At 58.0% G+C, this 20,633-nt stretch overlaps 1 protein-coding gene across 4 annotated transcripts; it reads left to right on the top strand.

Annotated features, from left to right (window-relative positions):
* The first annotated feature begins 446 nt into the window (after window positions 1-446).
* On the top strand, window positions 447-19,098 carry PLCD3 (phospholipase C delta 3). 4 transcript variants are annotated; one of them, XM_045489219.1, is made up of 16 exons: window positions 647-751; window positions 1,470-1,632; window positions 9,963-10,124; window positions 10,243-10,471; window positions 10,761-10,890; window positions 11,856-12,084; window positions 12,541-12,742; window positions 12,924-13,068; window positions 14,337-14,489; window positions 15,621-15,755; window positions 15,847-16,009; window positions 16,716-16,832; window positions 17,426-17,592; window positions 17,833-17,968; window positions 18,049-18,198; window positions 18,379-19,098. In XM_045489219.1, exons 3-16 carry the CDS (start codon window positions 9,992-9,994, stop codon window positions 18,465-18,467), a joined length of 2,178 nt encoding a protein of 725 aa, XP_045345175.1. In that variant the 5' UTR covers window positions 647-751; window positions 1,470-1,632; window positions 9,963-9,991; the 3' UTR covers window positions 18,468-19,098. The 4 variants fall into 4 exon arrangements, with proteins under 4 accessions (XP_045345173.1, XP_045345172.1, XP_045345175.1 ...); XM_045489217.1 differs by lacking the exon at window positions 1,470-1,632 and having other exon boundaries at window positions 447-751; window positions 15,859-16,009; XM_045489216.1 differs by lacking the exon at window positions 1,470-1,632 and having other exon boundaries at window positions 453-751.
* Window positions 19,099-20,633: the final 1,535 nt, after the last annotated feature.

Raw genomic sequence — 20,633 nt, 5'->3', positions numbered from 1 at the left:
CGAGGACCCTTGGCCCAGGACGAGCCGCCCCGGAGATTTGGCCCCCAGTCTGGCTCCCTTCTGAGGCCTCCTGCGGGACGGGGAAGGGGAAGGTGAAGAGGGAGGGGTCCTGAGTCCACATCGAGTCAGGGTGCAGAGAACGGAGAGTGTGCCAGAAAGCAATCCTCGCCTCCTCCGCCGCCCCCTCCCCCCAACAGGGGCTCCCGTCATCTGTGCGGCCGGGATCCGAGGATTTGGGAGGAGAATGGGGAGGCGGACTCAAGAGCCGGGGGCTCGGCCAGGGAGAGGGGACGCGAGCCGGCCCCCTTCCCTTCCCACACCTCGCAAAGGGGCACCTCCCGGCCTGGGGTCGCCACCCAGCTCCCCGCCACCGCCCCACGCCTCCCCCGCGCCGTCCTCGGCTCCGCCCCCTCCCTCCCCGTCCCTCCTTCTCGCGACCTCGTCCCTCCCTCTTTCCCTGCTCCCGACACCTCCTCCCCCCGACTCCCTCCCGGCGCCGCTAAGTTTCTCCGCTCGGGACCTCGCGCAGAGCCGGGGCCGGGCCGGAGCGGCGCCCCCCGCTGCCCTGTCCCCGCGCGCAGACCTCGGGCCCGGCCCCGGCCCCACCGAGCCATGCTGTGCGGCCGCTGGAGGAGCTGCCGCCGGCGGCCCGAGGAGCCCCCGGTGGCGGCCCAGGTCGCGGCGCCCCTCCTGCTCTCACCCCCGGACGGCGACACCAAGAGGCCCGGGCTGCGGGCGCTGAAGAAGATGGGTCAGTGACCGGCGGGGGCGGCTCGGGTGGGCGCCGACTGCCCAGAGGTCCGTCGGGGGGGGGGGGGTGCGGGCGAGCCGTCGCGGGTTTCCCAGCTGCGAGGGGCTGTGTGGAGCCGGGCGAGGGTTGGAATGCCAGCACGGTTCCGGCGAGGGGGGGTGGTCATACCTGGGGTCACCCGACGTTCCCGGGAAGAGCGAGGCGCCCGGGTGGCCTTTGCTTCCCACCAGGAGGCGCCCGCGGGGCGTGCCGGAATGGGCGTTTGGGCGCGGATCGGGGGGGTCCTGAGGACCTGGTGAATAGAGTGGGAGAGACAGGCTCGGGGTGTCCCTCACTCGCCTCCCCAACACCCTATGCCGTCTCGGGTCTGCGGGCGCCCCCGGGCATCCCGGGTTCTTGGCCGCCCTTAGGAAGGCAGGAGAGCTGTGGAGGAGGCCGGCCTCTCAAGCCAGCCCTCCAACCCTGCAGCCCCCACAGGGGTTGCAGCAGCCACATAGCACTGGTAGGACTGGTCTAACTGGTGAGAAGACTGCCCTTGGAGTCAGAAGGGCAGAGTTCCCGGCTCAGGTTTGGGGGAAGTCACTGCAGGGAAGAAATGTAACTGTGGCTTATTAAGCATCTCCCAGAGACTGGCCTGGCCCCGGGTAGTTACATCGGTGGCATCATTCAATTTTCCTCACCCTCCTGAGAGGTACCCGGTATAATTCCCCTTTCACAGATGAGAAAACCAATTCGGAGAAGGCGAAGAATTTGCCAATGACCCCACAGCTTGCTAAGGGCAAAGGCTGGCATGGTGGCTGTGCCCAGCCACGCTGCCCCTGCGACCCTCTCAGAGTCTGAGCAAAGTGTGACCGACTGGCTGGTTGAGTGGCTTGAATGAGGTGTGTGTGTGTATTTTATAAAAATGTAAAGCACCATGAAACTGAAGTGGCGTGTTGGAAGGGCTGTTAGTAAATAGTTAATGATGGAGAGGTGGGGTGTGGGGCTGGGGGAACAGGGCAGGGCTGCCCAAGAGATCAGTGTGAATCAGGGGTGCCAGTTGCCCGTCTTGCCTTCTCTTAGATACTGCCCCCACTTGTTTTTACTCTACCTCCTGTCACTCATTCGATCGGAATTGATTGAGAGCATTGACTATGTCTGAGACAGCCTGACACTCTCCTTAAGGAGACTAAGACACGTGATCTTTGCCCTCCTGTCCAATCATTCATGCATTCAGCAGACATTTATTGGGTGCCTACGGTATGCTCTGTCCTGGAATTCAGCAACAAACAAGATAGACACAGTTCTGGCCCTTCGGCAAGGAGGTCAGACAATGAAGCAAAGAAATAAGGCTAGGAAGGGAGAGGGAAGTCAGATGCTGGGGAGCCAGCGAGAGCCCCGGCGGCACCCCAGAGCCGGAGGGAGATTGGAGGGAGGCCCAGGGGAGAGGCAGGTGGGGGCCGTGTCCTCAAGGCCCCTCCTTAAAAGGCCAGTAGGAGCACCCAGAGGGCCTCAGGCAGGAGGAAGGGCTTGTGCAGAGCAGGGGCATGTTGTACATAGGTAGGGGTGAATCGGGGAGACCCAGAGGAGGAAGGCTGGGGAATCAGTTGGTCAAGCCATGGTGGTGCTCAGACTTGGGCCGGTGCAGCCCGAATGTGATTCCAGAACCACCTAGGGGGTGGACTGGGCTGGACTCTGCAGTCGGTGGGATCTGAAAGGTGTCTCCGGTGAATGGCAGTGTCATTCTTTGGGCTGAGGAGCAGCGGTGCCTTGGGGAGAGGAGGGTGGCCGTGGGGAGGTGAGGTGCCACCGAGACATCCAGGGCTGGCATTGGGCCAGAGAAGCAGTTCCAGGAGTCAGCCACCGCAGGGGCTGTGGCTGCTGGGAGGGCTGGGGTGATGCCCCTGCATACCTGCCTGCTTCTTCATTCCACACATATCTGCTTAGCCCTATCAGTGTGCCATGGGCGCTGTGCCAGGGGCCAGGGCGCCAGAGATGAATAGCACAGCGCTCAGCCCTCGGGGAGCACACAGTTTAGTAGCAAGAGACACTTGAAGACAAATCATTACCGCCGAGCCCGGGACTCAGCGCTCACTGGCTGAGTAAAGCGGCACGGGAGCTCACGGCATCCCCCACCGTGACACCATCAGGAACTATGTGGGTGTCAGAATGTCACCTGGGCCGTCCTCCCGTCCCACCACTGCCCTGTCCTGCTGAGTGACTGCCAAGAAAGGAATGTCCAGTTTCTGGGGAATGCAGCTTCCCTGGGCCTTACTGACTCCAGGGACAGGGTGGAGACCACACCCAGGTGTCCTGGGGCCTGGCCCTTCGGCCATCAAGGCCTAGGCCCAGCACCTAGGTAGCTTCCCCTCCCACAGCAACCCCAGCTCCTCCCAGGATGGCCCCCTGTGGCCACACCCCTTAGGCTAACAGAGAACAGATTTTATTTCAGGTCCCCTCAAGAGACCGGGGCAGGGAGTGGCCTGGAGGTCGAAGGCTCCAAGAGGCCCAAGGAAAAGAAAGGGCTTTTCAGGCCATCCTGGGGGGAACACCACTCCCACACTGAGTGCGAATCATCTGTGGAACCTGGGGTCCTTCTCCTGTCCCTTCCCCCCCTCGGGGGTGCTGCGAGCTTAGTCTGTCCCCAGGAAGCCAGAGAATAGCTGGAGAGAGCTTGAGTTCAGTGAGGCCAGACATAGTGCTGAGCTTGCATCAGTCCAGAACCTACTTAATCCTTGGCACCTCGGAGGGTGGGAGGAGGGGGAAAGGTGTTGCAGCTGTCCTCACTGGTGCAGACCCGGTGGAGAGGGTGAAGTCACCAGCCAAGGCCCACAGGGCTGAGAGGCAGCCGCCAAAGCCTAGTTTTCGATGGTGGCTCTTTACTGCCAGAATTAATGAATACTAATTAACACCTTTATAACACTATGCCGAGCGCGCTTTTCACATATTAGCTCATGTAATGCCCACAATTGTCTGAGGTTTGTGGTACCTTTAGCCTCATTTTACAAGTGAGAAACTGAGTTTCAGAGAAGTTCAAAGCTGGGAAGTAGCTGCGAGAGGATTTGAACCCAGGCGCCTGGCACAGAGTCTAAGTGAATGAATGAGTGAGGGATTGATGCCTGGAGATGGCCTGCTACTCCCATCCCCCACAGAGGCCCTGCCAGCCTCTAGAGGTGTCCTCATAGGCTTGCCAAATAAAATACAGGATGCTCCGTTAAATGTGAATTCCAAATAAACAAACAAATGATTTGGGACAAACTTATACTGAAACATGACTCGTTGTTTATCTGAAATTCGAATGTAACTGGGCACCCTGAATTTTATCTTGACAACCCTGTCTCCCCAGAGCCCCTGTCTGTGCCTGTGCCCCTGATGCCCCGCCCTGCCCCTAATCCTCCCAGCAAGCAGAGCGCTGAGTGGGCAGAATCCTGCTCCCTTTCCTCCCCAGCCTGCACGCACCACTGATTGCCACAGGGGCCAGAGGGCTCTCCCCATGGCCTGCCCAGGACGTCTTCTGCAGGGTGAGTGGGGCTGCCGTGGGTGGATCTGGCAGCTGGGGGTCCTGGCAGGTGCCTGGCCTGGCGGGGGGTGGGGGTGGGGCCTGGGCCCCTGGCCGTTCTGTCTGAGCCGGGGGCATGCTGTGCCCCCTCCTACGACCTCTGCCCCCAAATGGGCTTCATGCTCATTCTGGCCTTGCCGGGAAGGGTGCCGCCACCTTTGTCGCACTGCGTCTAGCCAGGGACTGGGGAAGCACTGCCTGCCTTTCCTGACTTTGTTGACTCTCCCAGGAATGTTATGGACTCTGGCGCTGAGCTCCACCGGGCTCTGGCCCCAGGTGTGGCAGCCAGCCCAGGCCAGGGGGACACACTTGATACCTGAAGAGCTGGGGCTGCCTGCTGGCCAGAGGATTAGGGCAGGAAGGTGTTTGGGACCCCTCGCCTTGGATACTCCCTCCCAGAGCCACCAGGAAAAGCTTCTCTTCCTCTCCTCCCCCACTTGGCATGAAGCTGTCAGCCTTTGCTGTTCCCTGCATGTCTCACATTCCTGCTGGAGCCCCGCGTACCCTTCCCGTGTGTGCACTGGAGCAAGCACGCGTACACACACACACACACACATGCACACACCCACACACCCTATATGCACACACTAACCTACACACACACCTTTGCTGCAGACCTACCCTTTTCACACCCTGCTGCCTACCTATTACCCCTCTTGTCTACACACGCTGTAGCCACACAGCAGCCCCATCCTCACCCCCACTGCTGGTCTGCCCTGGCCCCTGCCCACCCACTGCACTGCCCCTGCATCCCCCCTTGCCTTGGGTAACCCACACTGTTGTCCGCATACACAACTTACCCTGTCCGCATACCCAGCTTACCCTCTCATAATTCCAGTGGCCCATCTATGAAAAAGGGACATTAAGGATCAGAGATGGACTTGACTTTCCCATGGCCCCTTCCAGCTCTGCCACTGAGACAGTTTCCCGCCCTCGACCTTGGCCGCTGACCCAGAACTGTTCAGGCCTCAGACCACACACAGACCAAACCGCCCGGGCTGAAGGTGATAGTTGGGACACTGGGCCTGTCCATTCCTCACCTCCCCGTGGCCCGTCTCTGAGGGCTGAGATGAGCGGTTGGCCTAGAGAAGGTGTCTGAGCCCCACTGACAACACTGAACGAGGCTGGAGAAGGGCCCATCTGGAGGCCATGAGACTGACAAGGACAGACTTATGGGAATACCTGGCTCCCTCTTGCCTCCAGGGCCACTGCCTCGCTTTCCTTTATTATAATTTATCGAGTGCCTACTGTAGGCCGGGCCCCAAACTGAGTGCACCATGTGCATTGGCTCATTCCAGCCACACACAGCCCTTCAGGGGGTTAGGTACCCCCCAACTCTCAATCTATCCTGGTTCCACCACCTGCCGCCCCAGGACCCTGGATAAGTTAACTGCTCTGTGCCCCTTGAACAGCTTTATTGAGATATTAATTCACATATCATACAATTCACCCCTTCAAAGTATACAATGGTTTCTGGCATATCGCGTTGTTATTTTTTTTTTAACCGTGGCAAAAAATATATAATAAAGTTGGCCACTTTGACCATTTTGAAGTGGCTAATTCAGTGGCATTAATTATATTCGCAATGTTATGCATTCACAGTGTTGGGCTAGTTCCAAAATGTTTCCATTACCCTAAACAAAAACTCTAGCCGTTAACCAGTAATTTCCCCCCTCTTCCCTTCCCCTAGGCCTTAGTAACCTCTAATTACGTTCTGTCTCTGAATTTTTTTTTTTTATTGAAGGATATGTGACATATAATCCATTTCTATGAATTTGGCTACTCTAGGTACCACATATAAGTGGAATCATATACTGTCCTTTTACGGCTGCAGGGTGAGACCAGATTTCCCCCTTTCTATGGCCGAATAATATTCTACTGTCTGTACCACATTTTGCTTATCCATTCATCTGTTGATGGACTTCTGGGTTGCTTCTATCTTTTGACTGTTGTCCATCATTTTTAGTGCTGTTATTTCATGATTATTACTCCATCTGTTCAGTCAAGGTGGCCACAGCACTGGCCCAGCCCAGCTCCAGGTTCAAGGCAGAGATGTTTATTTATTTATTTATTTATTTATTTATTTATTTTTAATTTTTTTTTCCAACGTTTATTTATTTTTGGGACACAGAGAGACAGAGCATGAACAGGGGAGGGGCAGAGAGAGAGGGAGACACAGAATCGGAAACAGGCTCCAGGCTCTGAGCCATCAGCCCAGAGCCTGACGCGGGGCTCGAACTCACGGACCGCGAGATCGTGACCTGGCTGAAGTCGGACGCTTAACCGACTGCGCCACCCAGGCGCCCAAGGCAGAGATGTTTAGATAGATAACCCACGGAAACCACAAGAGGCAGACAGGATGCACACCTGCTCCAAGCAGGTAGGAATGAGGTTGAGGAAACATCTGTGTGTTTGGGGCCTGGCAGGACCTATAAATGTTTAGTGGGTGCCTGGGCAAAGAGCCAGGTGCCTCCTAGCTTCACTGCCCGAGGCCTGACCTCACCCCCTTACCTCCGTTGGTCCTGCCCTTCCTGTCTGGCACCCTAATCTTCTCACTCTCTCAGGGGTCAGAAGCTCAAGCAATGGGGAAATAATGTCACCTACCCAGGGACTCAGCACCTGGCTTGGCCTGGCATTGAACTCCCATTCTGTTTGGCTTTTCCACTGGATGTGGGGGCGGCGGAGGCGGTGTGGTCCAAGGAGCAGTGTGGTCCAGGGGCCAGTGCCAGTTGGGCAGGCAGACTGGAACGTCACCCTTTCCCCCAACAGGCTCCTGAGGAGCCGGGGAGGAAGGTCAGGAGCAAGGGCCCTCTCAACGTGGGAACCTGTCCCAGTGGAGGGCTGATCAGAAGTTCAGGCTCCCCGTCGCGATGTTTTGTTTGCGGAAGACTCAGGACAAAGCAGGCCCTCAGTGACTCACCTCCATTTCCGGCCTTAGTCATTCACCAGTCCCCCTTCTCCCCACCCTCCCCAACTATGGGCTTGGCATCAGAGGGATGGCGGGGTCAGGGGAGGTGGCCCCAGCTGCAGAGCCTGGTTGTCAGGGGAATAGGGGTTCCTCTCCCACTGAGAGGAGGTAGAGGAGGGGCAGGCTTGGTTGCTGTGGCATTACAGGTTCTGCTGAATGTCCTGCCCCCCAGCCCATTGCTTCTCAGGCTGAAGGAATTCAGAAGCTGCCCAGATGTGGGTGTAGGGGGCTGAGGGTCTGGTGAGTCTCTTGGCTTGGTGCCTGCCACATTCTAGCTCCTTGTCTGGAAAGGACAAGCTTTCCTAGCTAGGGGGCACCAAATGGGCACTGACCCAGGGGGCTCGTCTAAATCCCGAGAGCCATTAGGGCCACAGGCTAACCCAAGGGGGGACTATAGGCTCCTCTGGATGGTAGGTTTCTCCTCCTGGCCCTGAGGCCGTGATTCTCAGTCATAGTCACCCTCAAAGTCACAGGATAGGTTTTTAAACATAGATACCCAAGTCCAACCCACACCTGCCAGACAAGAATCTCTGGGCTGTGGGTTTTGCAAACTCCTCCAGCTGATTCTGATCACAGCCAGGGTTCAGAAACCCTGGCCCATAAGGAAAGGACAGATAGGGTAGGGCAGGGGGCAGAATAAATTTAGTTCCCCCAATTGCTGGTACATCTGCCTCCCCTATCAAAACACTGGCTGTGAGTCTGGCTCTGGGATGAGCACTGTAGTGCAGATATGAGACTTCATCCCTGTTCTTGGGTTTATTAAAGTTGACCGAAATTACAATTTAGGTGGGGTGTTTGTTTTAGTTAAAGTAAAAAGTGTTGTTGGTGATCAGGGAGGGAGAATTCCCATTTGAGGACAAACCAAGGAAGGCTCCCTGGAGGAGATGGTGTCTGAGCTGGTCCCTGAAGGACTCCTGTGTGAGGAAGAGAAGCAAGAAGGATCCTACAAAGGTTCCAAGAGAATGAGAGAGGAATGTCCTGGGATGTAGACTTGGTTCCACAGGCCAGAGTTTACAACAAGCAGGGGTCTTGGTGCCACAAAGCCTAGAGCCAAAGCCAGTATTGGGGACTTGATAAGATAAAGGGAGGGGGGCGCCTAGGTGGCTCAGTTGGTTGAGCGTCCGACTTCGGCTCAGGTCATGATCTCGTGGTTTGCGGGTTCGAGCCCCATGTCAGGCTCTGTGCTGACAGCTCAGGGCCTGGAGCCTGCTTTGGATTCTGTGTACCCACCTCTCTCTGCCCCTCCCCCACTCATGCTCTGTCTCTCAAAAATAAATAAATGTTAAAAAAATTAAAATAAAATAAAGGGAGGAAGAGAGGCCCACTGTCCTGTTCATTTGGCCCATACCGTGGTGTTTTAGGGGTTTTTTTGTTTCAATTTGATTTGGTTGCCAGCACTGAAAAATCTGGAGGCTTCCCATAGAAATCCAGCTTCCTGTTCTCTGGAAACTCTGGGCCCTCATCCATTCCTGGCTGCCCTCCTCCTTCCAGTATGCCGGATTCCCACTCTTTCTGTTGTCCCCTGGCTCATAAACCCTTGGTATTGACCTCTAATGAGACAAATCAGAGCAGGGCAGCATCTTGACTGAAGTTTGGATTTTTCAGGAGGTACTACTGTGGCCTTCATTCTGTGCACAGAGAACATGAGGCTTAGAGCAGTCTCAGGTTACTGCCACCCAGGCTGTGTAACTCGGAAGTGACAGAGGTGGGATTTGCCTCCCTGGACCCTTGAATTTGAGTTCTGCTCCCCCCATCCCCGGTGCCCATGATAGCAAGGAGAAGGGACACAGAAGCAGAGGGATTCAGTGTCGTGGCCATGGGCAAAGGTGCTGGAACTTGACCTCCAGGGTTCGAGGCCTGCTTCCACCCCTTCCTTCGTAGCCTTGGAATTCTGGCAAGTCACTTAAACTTCTCTATACTTGTTTTCTCCCGAGTGAATGCATGAGTTGGGGCAGGCGTGCAATACATGTTCTGTAAGCATTTCTTCTTATTAAGGAAAGCGGACACTGTGGAGAGCACGTGCAGGGTTACGTGGGATTGGGACAATGGCTGGGCGAGGGGGACTACCAAGTGGCACAGACCATGCTTTCAGCTGGACACAAAGAGGATGGATGCAAAGAGGCTGCAGGCTGGGCAGGGCAGGGCTGGTCCTGGAGTCCTTGGCCTATGACCGTGGAGCCAGGGTGGCCTCTGCTGTCCTCCCTGGTCTTGGGGGGACAGCAGAGGTGAGCAGCTTGGGTGGCAGCAAGAGAGATCTGGGTTAGATAGTGAGACTACCTTTTTGATGGTCAGGGTTTCATGTCAAGGGAAAAGGTTGCTGGTGGCAGATTCTGGTCTTGAAGTCTGGAGGCCCGGATGGAAGGGAGTGGCAGAAAGGGTGACCTTTAGGGAGGCCTGAGTCCCAGGCGCTGCCTGAGGGCTTGCTCTGCTCTGAGGGCCTCCGGAGGCAGCTGCTTGGTGGAGGTAGGGGCACCCTCCCCAGGGTGGCTGGGTGGGACACACCAAGCCAGCGAGTTCCTGGGGAGGAAGAGACTATAGCCAAACCCACCACTGGGGACGAGTTACGCTAAGGAGAGGAAGAGGGGCCTGTGAGGACTTGCAAGGCTCCAGGCGCAGGAAGGCAGGCCGGCTGCCAGCCGGGACGAGGGTGGAGGGAGCGAGGGCGAGGCCGGGCCCCGACGTCCTCCGGCCTCTCTCCCGCGCAGGCCTGACGGAGGACGAGGACGTGCGCGCCATGCTGCGGGGCTCCCGGCTCTGCAAGATCCGCTCACGGACGTGGCACAAGGAGCGGCTGTACCGGCTGCAGGAGGACGGCCTGAGCGTGTGGTTCCAGCGGCGCATCCCGCGCGCGCCGTCGCAGCACATCTGTGAGCCGGGGCGCGCGGCCGCGGGGCGGGCTGGGGACAGCGGCCGGGTCCCGCCGCCCTGACCCGGCTGCGCGTGCCCCGTCCTCCCCACCCCCTCCCCTTCCTCGCCCTCCCGCAGTCTTCGTGCAGCACATCGAGGCGGTCCGCGAGGGCCACCAGTCCGAGGGCCTGCGACGCTTCGGGGGCGCCTTCCCGCCGGCGCGCTGCCTCACCATCGCCTTCAAGGGCCGCCGCAAGAACCTGGACCTGGCGGCGGCCACCCCGGAGGAGGCGCAGCGCTGGGTGCGCGGTCTGGCCAAGCTGCGCGCGCGCCTCGACGCCATGAGCCAGCGCGAGCGCCTCGATCAATATCCTGCCCAGGGGGCCGGGCGTGGGGGAGGTGGGGGGGACGTGTCTGAGGACCCCGCGGGCTGAGCCCAGGGCCCCTAGTCTTCAGAACAGAGGCTGGTGACGCCGCCTCCGTCTCTGGGAAGCTCGGTCCTGGCCCCGTGTAGGGAGGGAGTCCCCAGGCTGAGGGGAAGTACAGCCCCTAGACCCGGGAGTCCCCAGAGCCAGGCAGTGGTGGCGACCCTGTCAGTTACCTGTCGGCTGGGGGCGGTGCCCAGGCTGTTGCTGGTATTTCCTGAGCACCCACACCTGGATCCACTCCTATCTGCACCGGGCCGACTCGAACCAGGACAGTAAGATGAGCTTCAAGGAGATCAAGAGCCTGCTCAGAATGGTCAACGTGGACATGAACGACATGTATGCCTACCGCCTCTTCAAGGTGGGCTCCTGCCCCCATTCTGACCTTTGAGTCACCATCCTTTGTGGACAGAGTGGCCTCTCCCTGTGGGAAGGCCCCATCTGGGCCTAGTTAGCCTTTTACCCTCCCCTGAGGCGGCTGGGCCAGGATGGGAGTACCGGCCCAGAACATTCCTCACCCTCAGGCAGAGCTGGAGGAGGGGCGGGGCGCGGGGCTGGGAGGGCCCTCCCATACCTCCAAAGGGAGCAGCAGAGCTATAGTTTTCATTGCTCGGAGTCTGCAGGCAGCCTTTGCACAGGTGACCACGCACAGCTTGCACATGGGAGTGCAAGTAGGAGTCAGCTCACAGGCACACACGCGCATCCTCCTCCGCCGTGGCCCATGTGGCCCCTCCACGTGTGACCAGATACACCCCACATGTGGGAGCACAGACAGGGGTGCACGGGGGTGGGCTCCGCATCGATGGCCCAGCCAGGGCACGTGGCAGACGCCTATGTGACCAGCCTGAGACCCTGAAAGACAGAAGAGCCATGGCCCCTGTACACGGGGGCCCACAGCTCCATGTGGACTGCTCCACGTGCAGTCGCACTTATTTGCTGCCCTTTGACCCTGGGTGTGAATTGGTGATTGTGAGAATGGTAATGTACATGCACGAGAGGGGGAATTACGGCTCGTCCTGCCCTTGGGCCACTGCTTTTCCTCCCACATCTGGATTTTTGAGGGGGTAGGTCATGGGCATACAGGGACAGGCACTAAACCCAAGCGACCTTCCTTAGAATCCCAGCCCTGTAATTTACCAGCTGTGTGAGCTTGAGCAACACCCAGAGCCTCGATAGCTTCCGGTTTCTCTACCTGTGAAATGGGGGACATCTGCCTTCCTAGCATTGTAGGTGACAGAGGTGTCCGTGCAGGCCAGTTTTCCCAGGGTGTCACCCCCCCCCCCCCCCCCCCCCCGCTCCTCTGAGCTCCTCCCTACTGCCTTCTAGGAGTGCGACCACTCCAACAATGAGCGGCTGGAGGGGGCTGAGATTGAGGAGTTTCTGAGGCGGCTGCTGAAACGCCCCGAGTTGGAGGAGATCTTCCATCGGTACTCCGGCGAGGACCGCGTGCTGAGCGCCCCTGAGCTGTTGGAGTTCCTGGAGGACCAGGGCGAGGATGGCGCCACGCTGGCCCGTGCCCAGCAGCTCATCCACACCTATGAGCTCAATGAGACAGGTGGCGGTCTGACAGACAGGATGGGGGTCAACACGGCCCTGTCTTGGCATCTGACAGGTCTGGGCTTCTAGCTAAGCGTGCGCTGCGATTACTGGCAGTGGGTGCCATCTTGGGCAGGCTACCTCGCCTCCTGGAGACTCAGTTGCCACATCTGTAAAATGGCATAGTAGTGCACCGTCCTCACAGGGTTTGGCTGAAGATGAAGTGGCATGACTTCAGGGGGCACTGGGCTGGCTCAGTCGGTAGAACATGTCACTCTCGATCTCGGGGTTGTGATTTCGAGCCCCACGGTGGGTGTAGAGATTACTTCAAAGAAGTCAGTAGCATCGCTTGAGTAGAGTCCAGTCTGTAGATAGGTGCTCATTAGTACTAAGTAGAGTGAGCTTTGGGAACACATGGGGCCAGATGTGGGGCTCCTCCCTGTGGCCTGACATTCTCTTCTGCCCATCCCCGCAGCCAAGCAGCATGAGCTGATGACACTGGATGGCTTCATGATGTACCTGTTGTCACCTGAAGGGGCTGCTCTGGACCCAGCCCACACATGTGTGTTCCAGGACATGGACCAGCCCCTCTCCCACTACTTCATCTCCTCCTCGCACAATACCTATCTGACTGACTCTCAGATTGGGGGGCCCAGCAGCACCGAGGCCTATGTTAGGTACCATAGCAGGGATGGTGGGGTGAACACATCTGGGAGCCCAGCTTGAGGGTGACATGGGGCTCGAATCTCACCGTGGGTTTCCGGCGGGGAGGGGGGGCGCCTACCTGGCTCGGTCTGCCGGTTGCTGTGCCCTGTGGCACCCACAGGACACCTTGCCTGTCTGTCTGTCTATCCACAGGGCCTTTGCGCAGGGGTGCCGCTGTGTGGAGCTAGACTGCTGGGAGGGGCCAGGAGGGGAGCCCGTCATCTACCACGGCCACACCCTCACCTCCAAGATCCTCTTCCGAGATGTGGTCCAGGCTGTGCGTGACCACGCCTTCACTGTGAGCTCCGAGGACCCCCATGCCCAGCCCCAGAGCCTTCCCGATGACCCCAGCCATCCTCAGTCCTTCCAGAAGAACCCCCTTGCCCAGAGAATCACTCACTCACCAAGTGTTGCTGGGACAGCTGGCCAGTGGGGTAGAAGAAAGCTGAGAGGCTCCCTTCCCCTACTTTCATGTTTATTAAATGTGTTAAAATCACAAAATGTCTAGCAGAAAACTTTAGGAATAAAAAGGACCTTTTTTTTTTTTTTTTAATTTATTTTGAGAGAGAGAGAGAAAGAGCACAAGCAGGGGGCAGGGGCAGAGAGAGAGGGAGGGAGAGAAAATCCCAACCAGGCTCCGCAGGGCAGCACAGAGCCCAACACCGGGCTCAAATTCGCAAACCATGAGATCATGACCTGAGCCAAAACCAGGAGTCAGACGCTTAACCGACTGAGCCACCCAGGCGCCCCAAGAGAGGACATTTTAATCCTAACTCCCAAAGGGAAAGCCATGACAGAGAAGCTGGGCATGGAATCTGCATAAAATTGTAACTTCTGTCAAGCTATACACAGATCTTACCCTCAAAAATGATGGGCTTGGGGGTGCCTGCCTGGCTCAGTGGGAAGAGCGTGCAACTCTTGATCTCAGGGTCATGAATTCGAGCCCCATGTTGGGTAGAGAGGTTACTAAAAAAAAGTAAACCTAAAAAGAAATTAAAAAAAAAAAAAGACTGGCGTGGGGGGAAAAGTTTGTAATATAAACAACATGGTCAATGTCATTAACATATAAAGGGCATTTATAAAACAAAACCATCTTGGGGCGCCTGGGTGGCTCAGTCAGTTAAGTGTCCCACGTCGGCTCAGGTCATGATCTTGCAGTTTGTGAGTTCGAGCCCCACCTTGGGCTCTGTGCTGACAGCTCAGAGCCTGGAGCCTACTTCTGATTCTGTGTTTCCTTCTTTCTCTGCCCCTCCCCTGTTCACGCTCTGTCTCTCAATAATAAATAAACGTTAAAAAAAATTTTTTTTAATAATAAAAAATAAAACCATCTCTGCAGCTGCCCTCAGCTTCCCAGACATACCACCCTTTCCCTGAGACCGGAGATCTGCCCTCTGTCTCCCTCATGGACACACTGGCCCCAGAATATGTCCCACATTCCGCCTCCTCAGCCCCCCAGTGTGCCTTTGCCTGCCTGTCCTGAAGGGGCTAAGGGTCCAGGTGTAGTGGGGGAGCCTGGGAGGGGGACGGAGAAGTGGCTCTGAGCTGCTGCCCCCTCTCCCTCTCCAGCTGTCCCCATACCCTGTCATCCTGTCCCTTGAGAACCACTGCGGGCTGGAGCAGCAGGCTGTCATGGCCCGCCATCTTCGCGCCATCCTGGGAGACGTGCTGGTGACACAAGCGCTGGACTCCCAGAACCCCGAAGAGTTGCCATCCCCAGAGGTAGTGAGTGCCCCCCAGACTCCCAGCCGGGTTGGGGGCGGGGACCCGGCTGTTGTCCACCATCCCCCACTGCTGTGCCACCTCCCTGGGTCAGGACCCCTCACTTCTCTCTGCCTCAGCCTTCCTCTGCCCCTGCGCTCAGTGGCCATCTGCCACCCCGAGGTCTCGTCACGCTTCCCCCCTCCATCCTTCCCCACCCCTACCTCACCGCCACCCCACCCCCTCACCTGGCACCCAGAGCCTTCCATACCCTCACCCCCACCCCGCTCTGCCTCCCTACCGAGTCCCTGCAGACTCCTCCATTCCTACCTCCAAACCTTGGTTGACATGTCCCCTCCACCTGAAGCTCCCTTCCCAGCCATCTACTCTTGCCCGCCGCCACCTGCTTAGAATTCTAGCTCAGTGATAAACCACCTCTTCCGTGGCCTTAGAAATTTCCTCAGCTCTCTGGCCCGAGGTGGTTTTTCCTCCCAAACCCCAGAACCTTTTTTCTGCCCCCTCAGGACATTTGTGTTTTCTCCCCTGCTCCTTGAGAAAACTCTCCTCCTTCTCGCAATCCAAATATGCAGAGAATGTTGATTCACCTTTGTGTGTGTGTGTGTGTGTGTGTGTGTGTGATTTGATTTTTTTATTAGCATGAAACATGGTTAAAAAAATCGAGCTGTACAAAAGTATATACAATGAAAAATGGGTTTTTCTCTGCCCCTGTCCAATTTCACAGGAAGTAGCCATCTTTAAGTTTCTCGTCTGTCTTTCCAGAACTTTCCCATGTGTATATACCTATGTACATAGCTACCTTTCAAATGTTACACAAAGAAGATCATATGATTACGTGTTCGTGTTCTATAGTCACTTCTTTCATGTGAGATATTTTCTGAAGAGGGCACCTTCTCTTTCAGTCTTGAGCTGCCTCAACCATTGTAAGGGCTGCTGTGTGGTCTTCTGTTTGGAGGGACGTCACTAGCCAGTCCCATGATGATGGGTCTATACGTCGTTGCCCATTTTTCCCTATTAGAAACATCACTCATGTTCTTTCCTGCTCCCCACCCCCAGTCAGCCCCTCACATAGTGGGGGTTGAATGGCTGACCTAGGGGCAAGAGGGCATCATCCTTCCCTACTGGCCTCTCCAGCAGCTGAAGGGCCGGGTCCTGGTGAAGGGGAAGAAGCTGCCAGCTGCTCGGAGCGAGGACGGTCGAATTCTGTCCGACCAGGAGGAGGAAGACGAAGAGGAAGAAGAGGCAGAGGCCACAGAACAGAGGCGGCGGGTGAGTGGGCCTGGCTGGGCCGGCCTGGCCTGGGCAGGGAGGGGCTGCATGGGGAGGGGAAGGACAGGGGGGCCGGAACCCTGCCCTGAAGCTCATCTCCCAGGCCAAGCAGATCTCCCCTGAGCTGTCGGCCCTGGCCGTGTACTGCTGTGCCACCCGCCTGCGGACCCTGCGCCCCAACCCGGTCCCACCCCAGCCCTGCCAGGTCAGCTCCCTCAGCGAGCGCAAGGCCAAGAAGCTCATCCGAGAGGCAGGTAGGAGCTGGGACGTGGGGCATCTGGGGGCAGGAGGCCCCATGGAGGCCTGCAGGCTCCTGGTGGGGGGTACCCTGAAGTTGGTGTCTGGAAAGGAGATTGAGAGGGCCTCCAGGGCAGTGAAGGGGTCAGGAGGCCCCCAGATCGGGGCTCAGGGAACGAGCACCCAGCACGTGGGCAGCACCGGGCCAGCACGGATGGAGGGAAGAGGGCCCAGGGAGGAGGGAGGCTGCTGCCTGCCTTTACTGGGCTCAAGCTTGGTGGCAGGGCCAGACACAGGCAGGGGTAATGGTGCAGGGTGATCAGTGGGCCGTGGTGGGGGCTGGGGGAGTCCCACAGTGGGTGTGCGGACAGGAGAGAGAATTCCAGAGCAGGTGATGCCTGAGAAGACCCCAGACCCCTCCAAGGCGGGACAAGAGCCGGGTTGTCAGCCTGGGGCCCCGCGTTCCAGGCATTGAGTTGGGGGATTTGGGGCTGGGATGCAGTGCTGGGTTGTGGGAGGGGTCCTTGGCTCTCTCTGGGTTTCGGTAGCCTCCTCTGGGAGGTCCTCTCAGCCCTGGGGCAGGGGGAGCCGGCGGGGTGGGGGTAGTTCAGCCTCTGTTCCCAGCTTGTCCCTGCGGTTGGGGCTGGGGAGGTTACAGGCCCTGGTGCTGGGTGAGGGACACCCCAGGGGCCATCACAATCCTGCGCCGACTTCCTCCCCCAGGGAACAGCTTTGTCAGGCACAATACCCGACAACTGACCCGTGTCTACCCACTGGGGCTGCGGATGAACTCCGCCAACTACAGCCCCCAGGAGATGTGGAACTCAGGCTGTCAGCTTGGTGAGTGGGGGCAGCAGGAGCAGGGAGTGGCCTCCAGGGAACCATGAGAGGCCCAAGCAGTGATGGGGCCATACAGCTTTTCAGAAGGTGGAAAAATGTGTTTTCTTGGTAATAACAGTTATTAAAATAATTGTCAGGAAAGTAGGTGGGGAAACACAAATCAGACACATTTCTTCCTGACAGTGTAAAGTCTCACATTTTTCATGAAGGCAAAAGTTAAAAACCTCCATTCCCATGTGTCCCCCCCCACCACACACACACATCTGGCAGTCCCACTAAGTCAACACTGACAAGAGTGGGCTCTGGAGGCTGAGCCCCAACAAAGGAGCAAAGGAGAGGGGATATGGTCCCCTTGAGGGCAGAAATGGAGATACAGAAACCCAAGGTTTCCTTGGGCCCAGCCCTGGCCCAGGCCTATGCCCAGCCCAACCCTCTGGCCGTGGGAGATACCAGGGATAAAGGGCCGGTGACAATGGGGGCTGGGACCCTTGGCTGCTATGATGCCACGGTGGGAGTGGGTTCTGAGACCCTGAAACTGAGCAGTGAGAGGAGGGCCACTAAGAGCCCCTGCCCTGACCCTGCTGTATCCACAGTGGCCTTGAACTTCCAGACACCAGGCTACGAGATGGACCTCAATGCTGGCCGCTTCCTCATCAACGGGCAGTGCGGCTACATCCTGAAACCTGCCTGCCTGCGACAGCCCGACACAACTTTTGACCCTGAGTGTCCTGGACCCCCCAGAACTACTCTCACCATCCAGGTCAGCAGCCTGGACCAAGCCCTACTCTGGGGTCCCAGCTGGTTCTGGAGAGGTCCTAGTCTGCAGGGCGCCGGCCCGAACGGCTTGGTGTGAGGGCGGTCTGAGTCTCAGTCCCATGCGGGGAGGCTCAGGGTGAGTGCCGAGGGCAAGGGGCTTCCCACCCTAACAGAGGGGGCAGGCAGCCATGGGCCCTGGCGGGGGACGGGGGGCTGGACCGAAGCTCCCCTTCATCCCCTTCAGGTTCTGACTGCGCAGCAGCTGCCCAAGCTGAACACCGAGAAGCCAAACTCCATCGTGGACCCCCTGGTGCGTGTCGAGATCCACGGGGTGCCCGCAGACTGTGCTCGAAAGGAGACCAACTACGTGCTCAACAATGGTGAGTGGGCCTGCCGGGGGGAGGAGAGGAGGGTGGGCCTGGGGGCCAGCTGGCTCCTGACTGCCAGGCCTGCACCCTAGGCTTCAACCCCCGCTGGGGGCAGACCCTGCAGTTCCAGCTGCGGGCTCCAGAGCTGGTCCTGGTCCGGTTCGTGGTAGAAGATTATGACACCACCTCCCCCAATGACTTTGTGGGCCAGTTTACACTGCCTCTCAACAGCCTGAAGCAAGGTTGGTGGGGACGGACAGGGATGGGGGTCTGGGCCTCCGAGGCCCTGTTCACCTGGGCTTTGCATCCCCTCTGAGAGCTTGCCCCGCCGAGCCCAGGGGTGGGATGTGGTCCGTGAGCCCACGGCCCAGGCCCGGTGGGGTCGGGGACAGAGAACCCGAGGCATGTCCCCCTCCCCACAGGGTACCGCCACATCCACCTGCTTTCCAAGGACGGGGCCTCACTGTCACCAGCCACACTCTTCGTCCACATCCGCATCCAGCGCTTCTGAGAGCCGGACTGACCCACCCTGGGGTTCCTCGGGTGCCAGTCTACACCCCGTGGCAGAGGCTCTCTGCTCCTCCGCAGTAGAGGGGTGGTGGGAGGACCAGCCCCTCCAGCCTGCTCGCCCTGCCCACTGGCTAGACTCCAGTCTCAACTGGGTGCTGGGGGGTGGCCTTGGCCCCTCCTGAGAACAGGCATCAGCGCTTTCTCCTACAACCCTGGAGCCTTGAGATGGCCCCCACTCCTTGGATTCTCGGCCCACTCCCTCGTCGTGGCTCGTGAAGAGCGAGGCATGTCGTTGCCAGATTTGAGGAAGATGCATGAGCCTCGAACTCCTCTCTGCCCCCCCAGGGGGAGGCCATCCCAGCCTCCTTCCCCCAGAGTGTCCGGCCCCCTCCTTGTCCCCCAGCCCACGCCAGGCCTTAGTGCCCCCGAAGGCCCTCCCCTGGCTAGGCTTTCCTGGGCTCCTCCCTCAAGCTCTTGAACCTGAGCTCCCTTCCCGTCTTAAAAGGGAAAGCCGAGGACACCTGGGAGTAGGTTTCAACTTGTGCCACAGAAGAGCCCTGGAGCAGACAGAACAAGACCATTGGTTTAAAAAAATAAAGAAGCACGGGCGCCTGGGTGGCTCAGTCAGTTAAGTGTCTCTCGGTCTCTGAGTTTGAGCCCCTCATCGGGCTCTGTGCTGACAGCTCAGAGCCTGGAGCCTGCTTCAGATTCTGTGTCCCTCTTTCTCTGCCCCTCCTCTGCTGGTGCTCTCTCTCAAAAATAAATAAATGTTAAAAAAATTTTTTTTTTATAAAGAAGCAAGTTTACCACTGCTGCACCCTGAGCCCTCTGAGGTCATACCCACAGGCCCGTGAAGGATGAGGGCAGAGTCCCTTGGGTCCCCTCCCCCAGCAGGGCTTGGATTTGTCTAAAACAGTCAGGGAGGGGGTGGGAGGGGTGGAGGAGGTGTCACATCTCTAAATAGCCTGACCCCTCCTCCTGGCTTAGAGCCGCTTCCAGCATCACAAGACTATGGGGACAACTCACAAGCTCCTTTGCCCCTCAACCTTGAAGGGCCTTGAATGGGAAGGGGGCCGGGGGGGGGGCACTTCTGCCAGGGAAAAACTGTTACGGCCCTAAAGGGGATGGAGACAGGACTGACAGACCTCTGCTTTCTGGGTTCAGCTGTGTCGAGGCCCCTGTCCAGTAGACAAATCCCAGAGACTTGGGGCTCTCCTTCCACCAGGTAACCAGCCTTTTAGATGAAGGCCTAGAAACCAGCTGGCTGCTCTAGGATGCCCTGGGGGGGGGGGGGGGAGGGGGGGCTTGTAGTGCTGAGACACCAGATGGCAGCATTCAGAGAAAACCGGCCAGAAAGGGGACTTCCCGGGCTTCAGTGTGGAACCCTGGCATTTCAGGTTCCATCAGTCAAAAGCACTCACACTGAACCAGGACAGAGCTTGAGGGCAGTTCCTGGCTTGGGATGGTGCTGGGCCAGGGCTTGAATTGGCCCCATGGAACCCGGGGCTGGGCAGTCTCTACCTTCCTGCAACCCATGACCTGATGCAAGAAGTGACAGCCTCCCCCTGCCCTCCCGCTCGTGCTCTCATGCTCAGTGGTGTTGGTTCTGATGAATTCATGTCTAAAAGGATGCTCAGCCCCTGGAGGGGTCAGAAGCCTCCCTATCCAGGAACCATGAAGGAACAGACCAAGTAGCCTGGATACCTGGTTCTCAGGGTGTAGGAAGCCAGGAAGCCAAACTGCAGGCCTTGGGGGGAGGCACGGTGAGGCTGAGTCCACGTACGTAGAGCAGTCAGAACTGTCCCATCCCTAGACTGTCCCCCAGAGGGCCAGCTGTGGTGACGGCCTGTGTGGTGACGGCCTGTGTGGAGAGTCCCATTGTCAGGTGAGCACTGGACCCTGGGCTGAGCCCCCCATTCCTGCTTCTCTTCTCTGGCTTGGCATAGAAGTTAGCAAGACCTTAGTTAGCAGGTCTTTGTTAGAGAAGTTAGCAAACCCTTAGCAAGAGGGTTTCCCCCTAGGGTAAGAGCCCCAAAGCTAGGAAGTCGGCCTTGAAAGGGCAAGTCTTCAATGCAAGAAATTTGGTGGGAATGGATTATGGGAGGTGGAAGCAACAATATCACTTGTAACTCAGGTCCCTGGGTGACCACCCACAGGGCTCCGTTCT

The sequence above is a fragment of the Leopardus geoffroyi genome, chromosome E1, assembly GCF_018350155.1.
Source record: "Leopardus geoffroyi isolate Oge1 chromosome E1, O.geoffroyi_Oge1_pat1.0, whole genome shotgun sequence".
In the NCBI taxonomy this organism is placed as follows: domain Eukaryota; kingdom Metazoa; phylum Chordata; class Mammalia; order Carnivora; family Felidae; genus Leopardus; species Leopardus geoffroyi.
Note: the sequence above shows the minus strand (reverse complement) of the source record. Positions and strands in the feature narration are given on the sequence as shown.

Coding starts and splice junctions, on each gene's coding strand:
- PLCD3 (XM_045489216.1), top strand. CDS start 613: ATGCTGTGCGGCCGCTGGAGGAGCTGCCGCCGGCGGCCCGAGGAGCCC. Junction 752..9,962: donor GCGGGCGCTGAAGAAGATGG/GTCAGTGACCGG, acceptor TCTCCCGCGCAG/GCCTGACGGAGGACGAGGAC. Junction 10,125..10,242: donor CGCGCCGTCGCAGCACATCT/GTGAGCCGGGGC, acceptor GCCCTCCCGCAG/TCTTCGTGCAGCACATCGAG.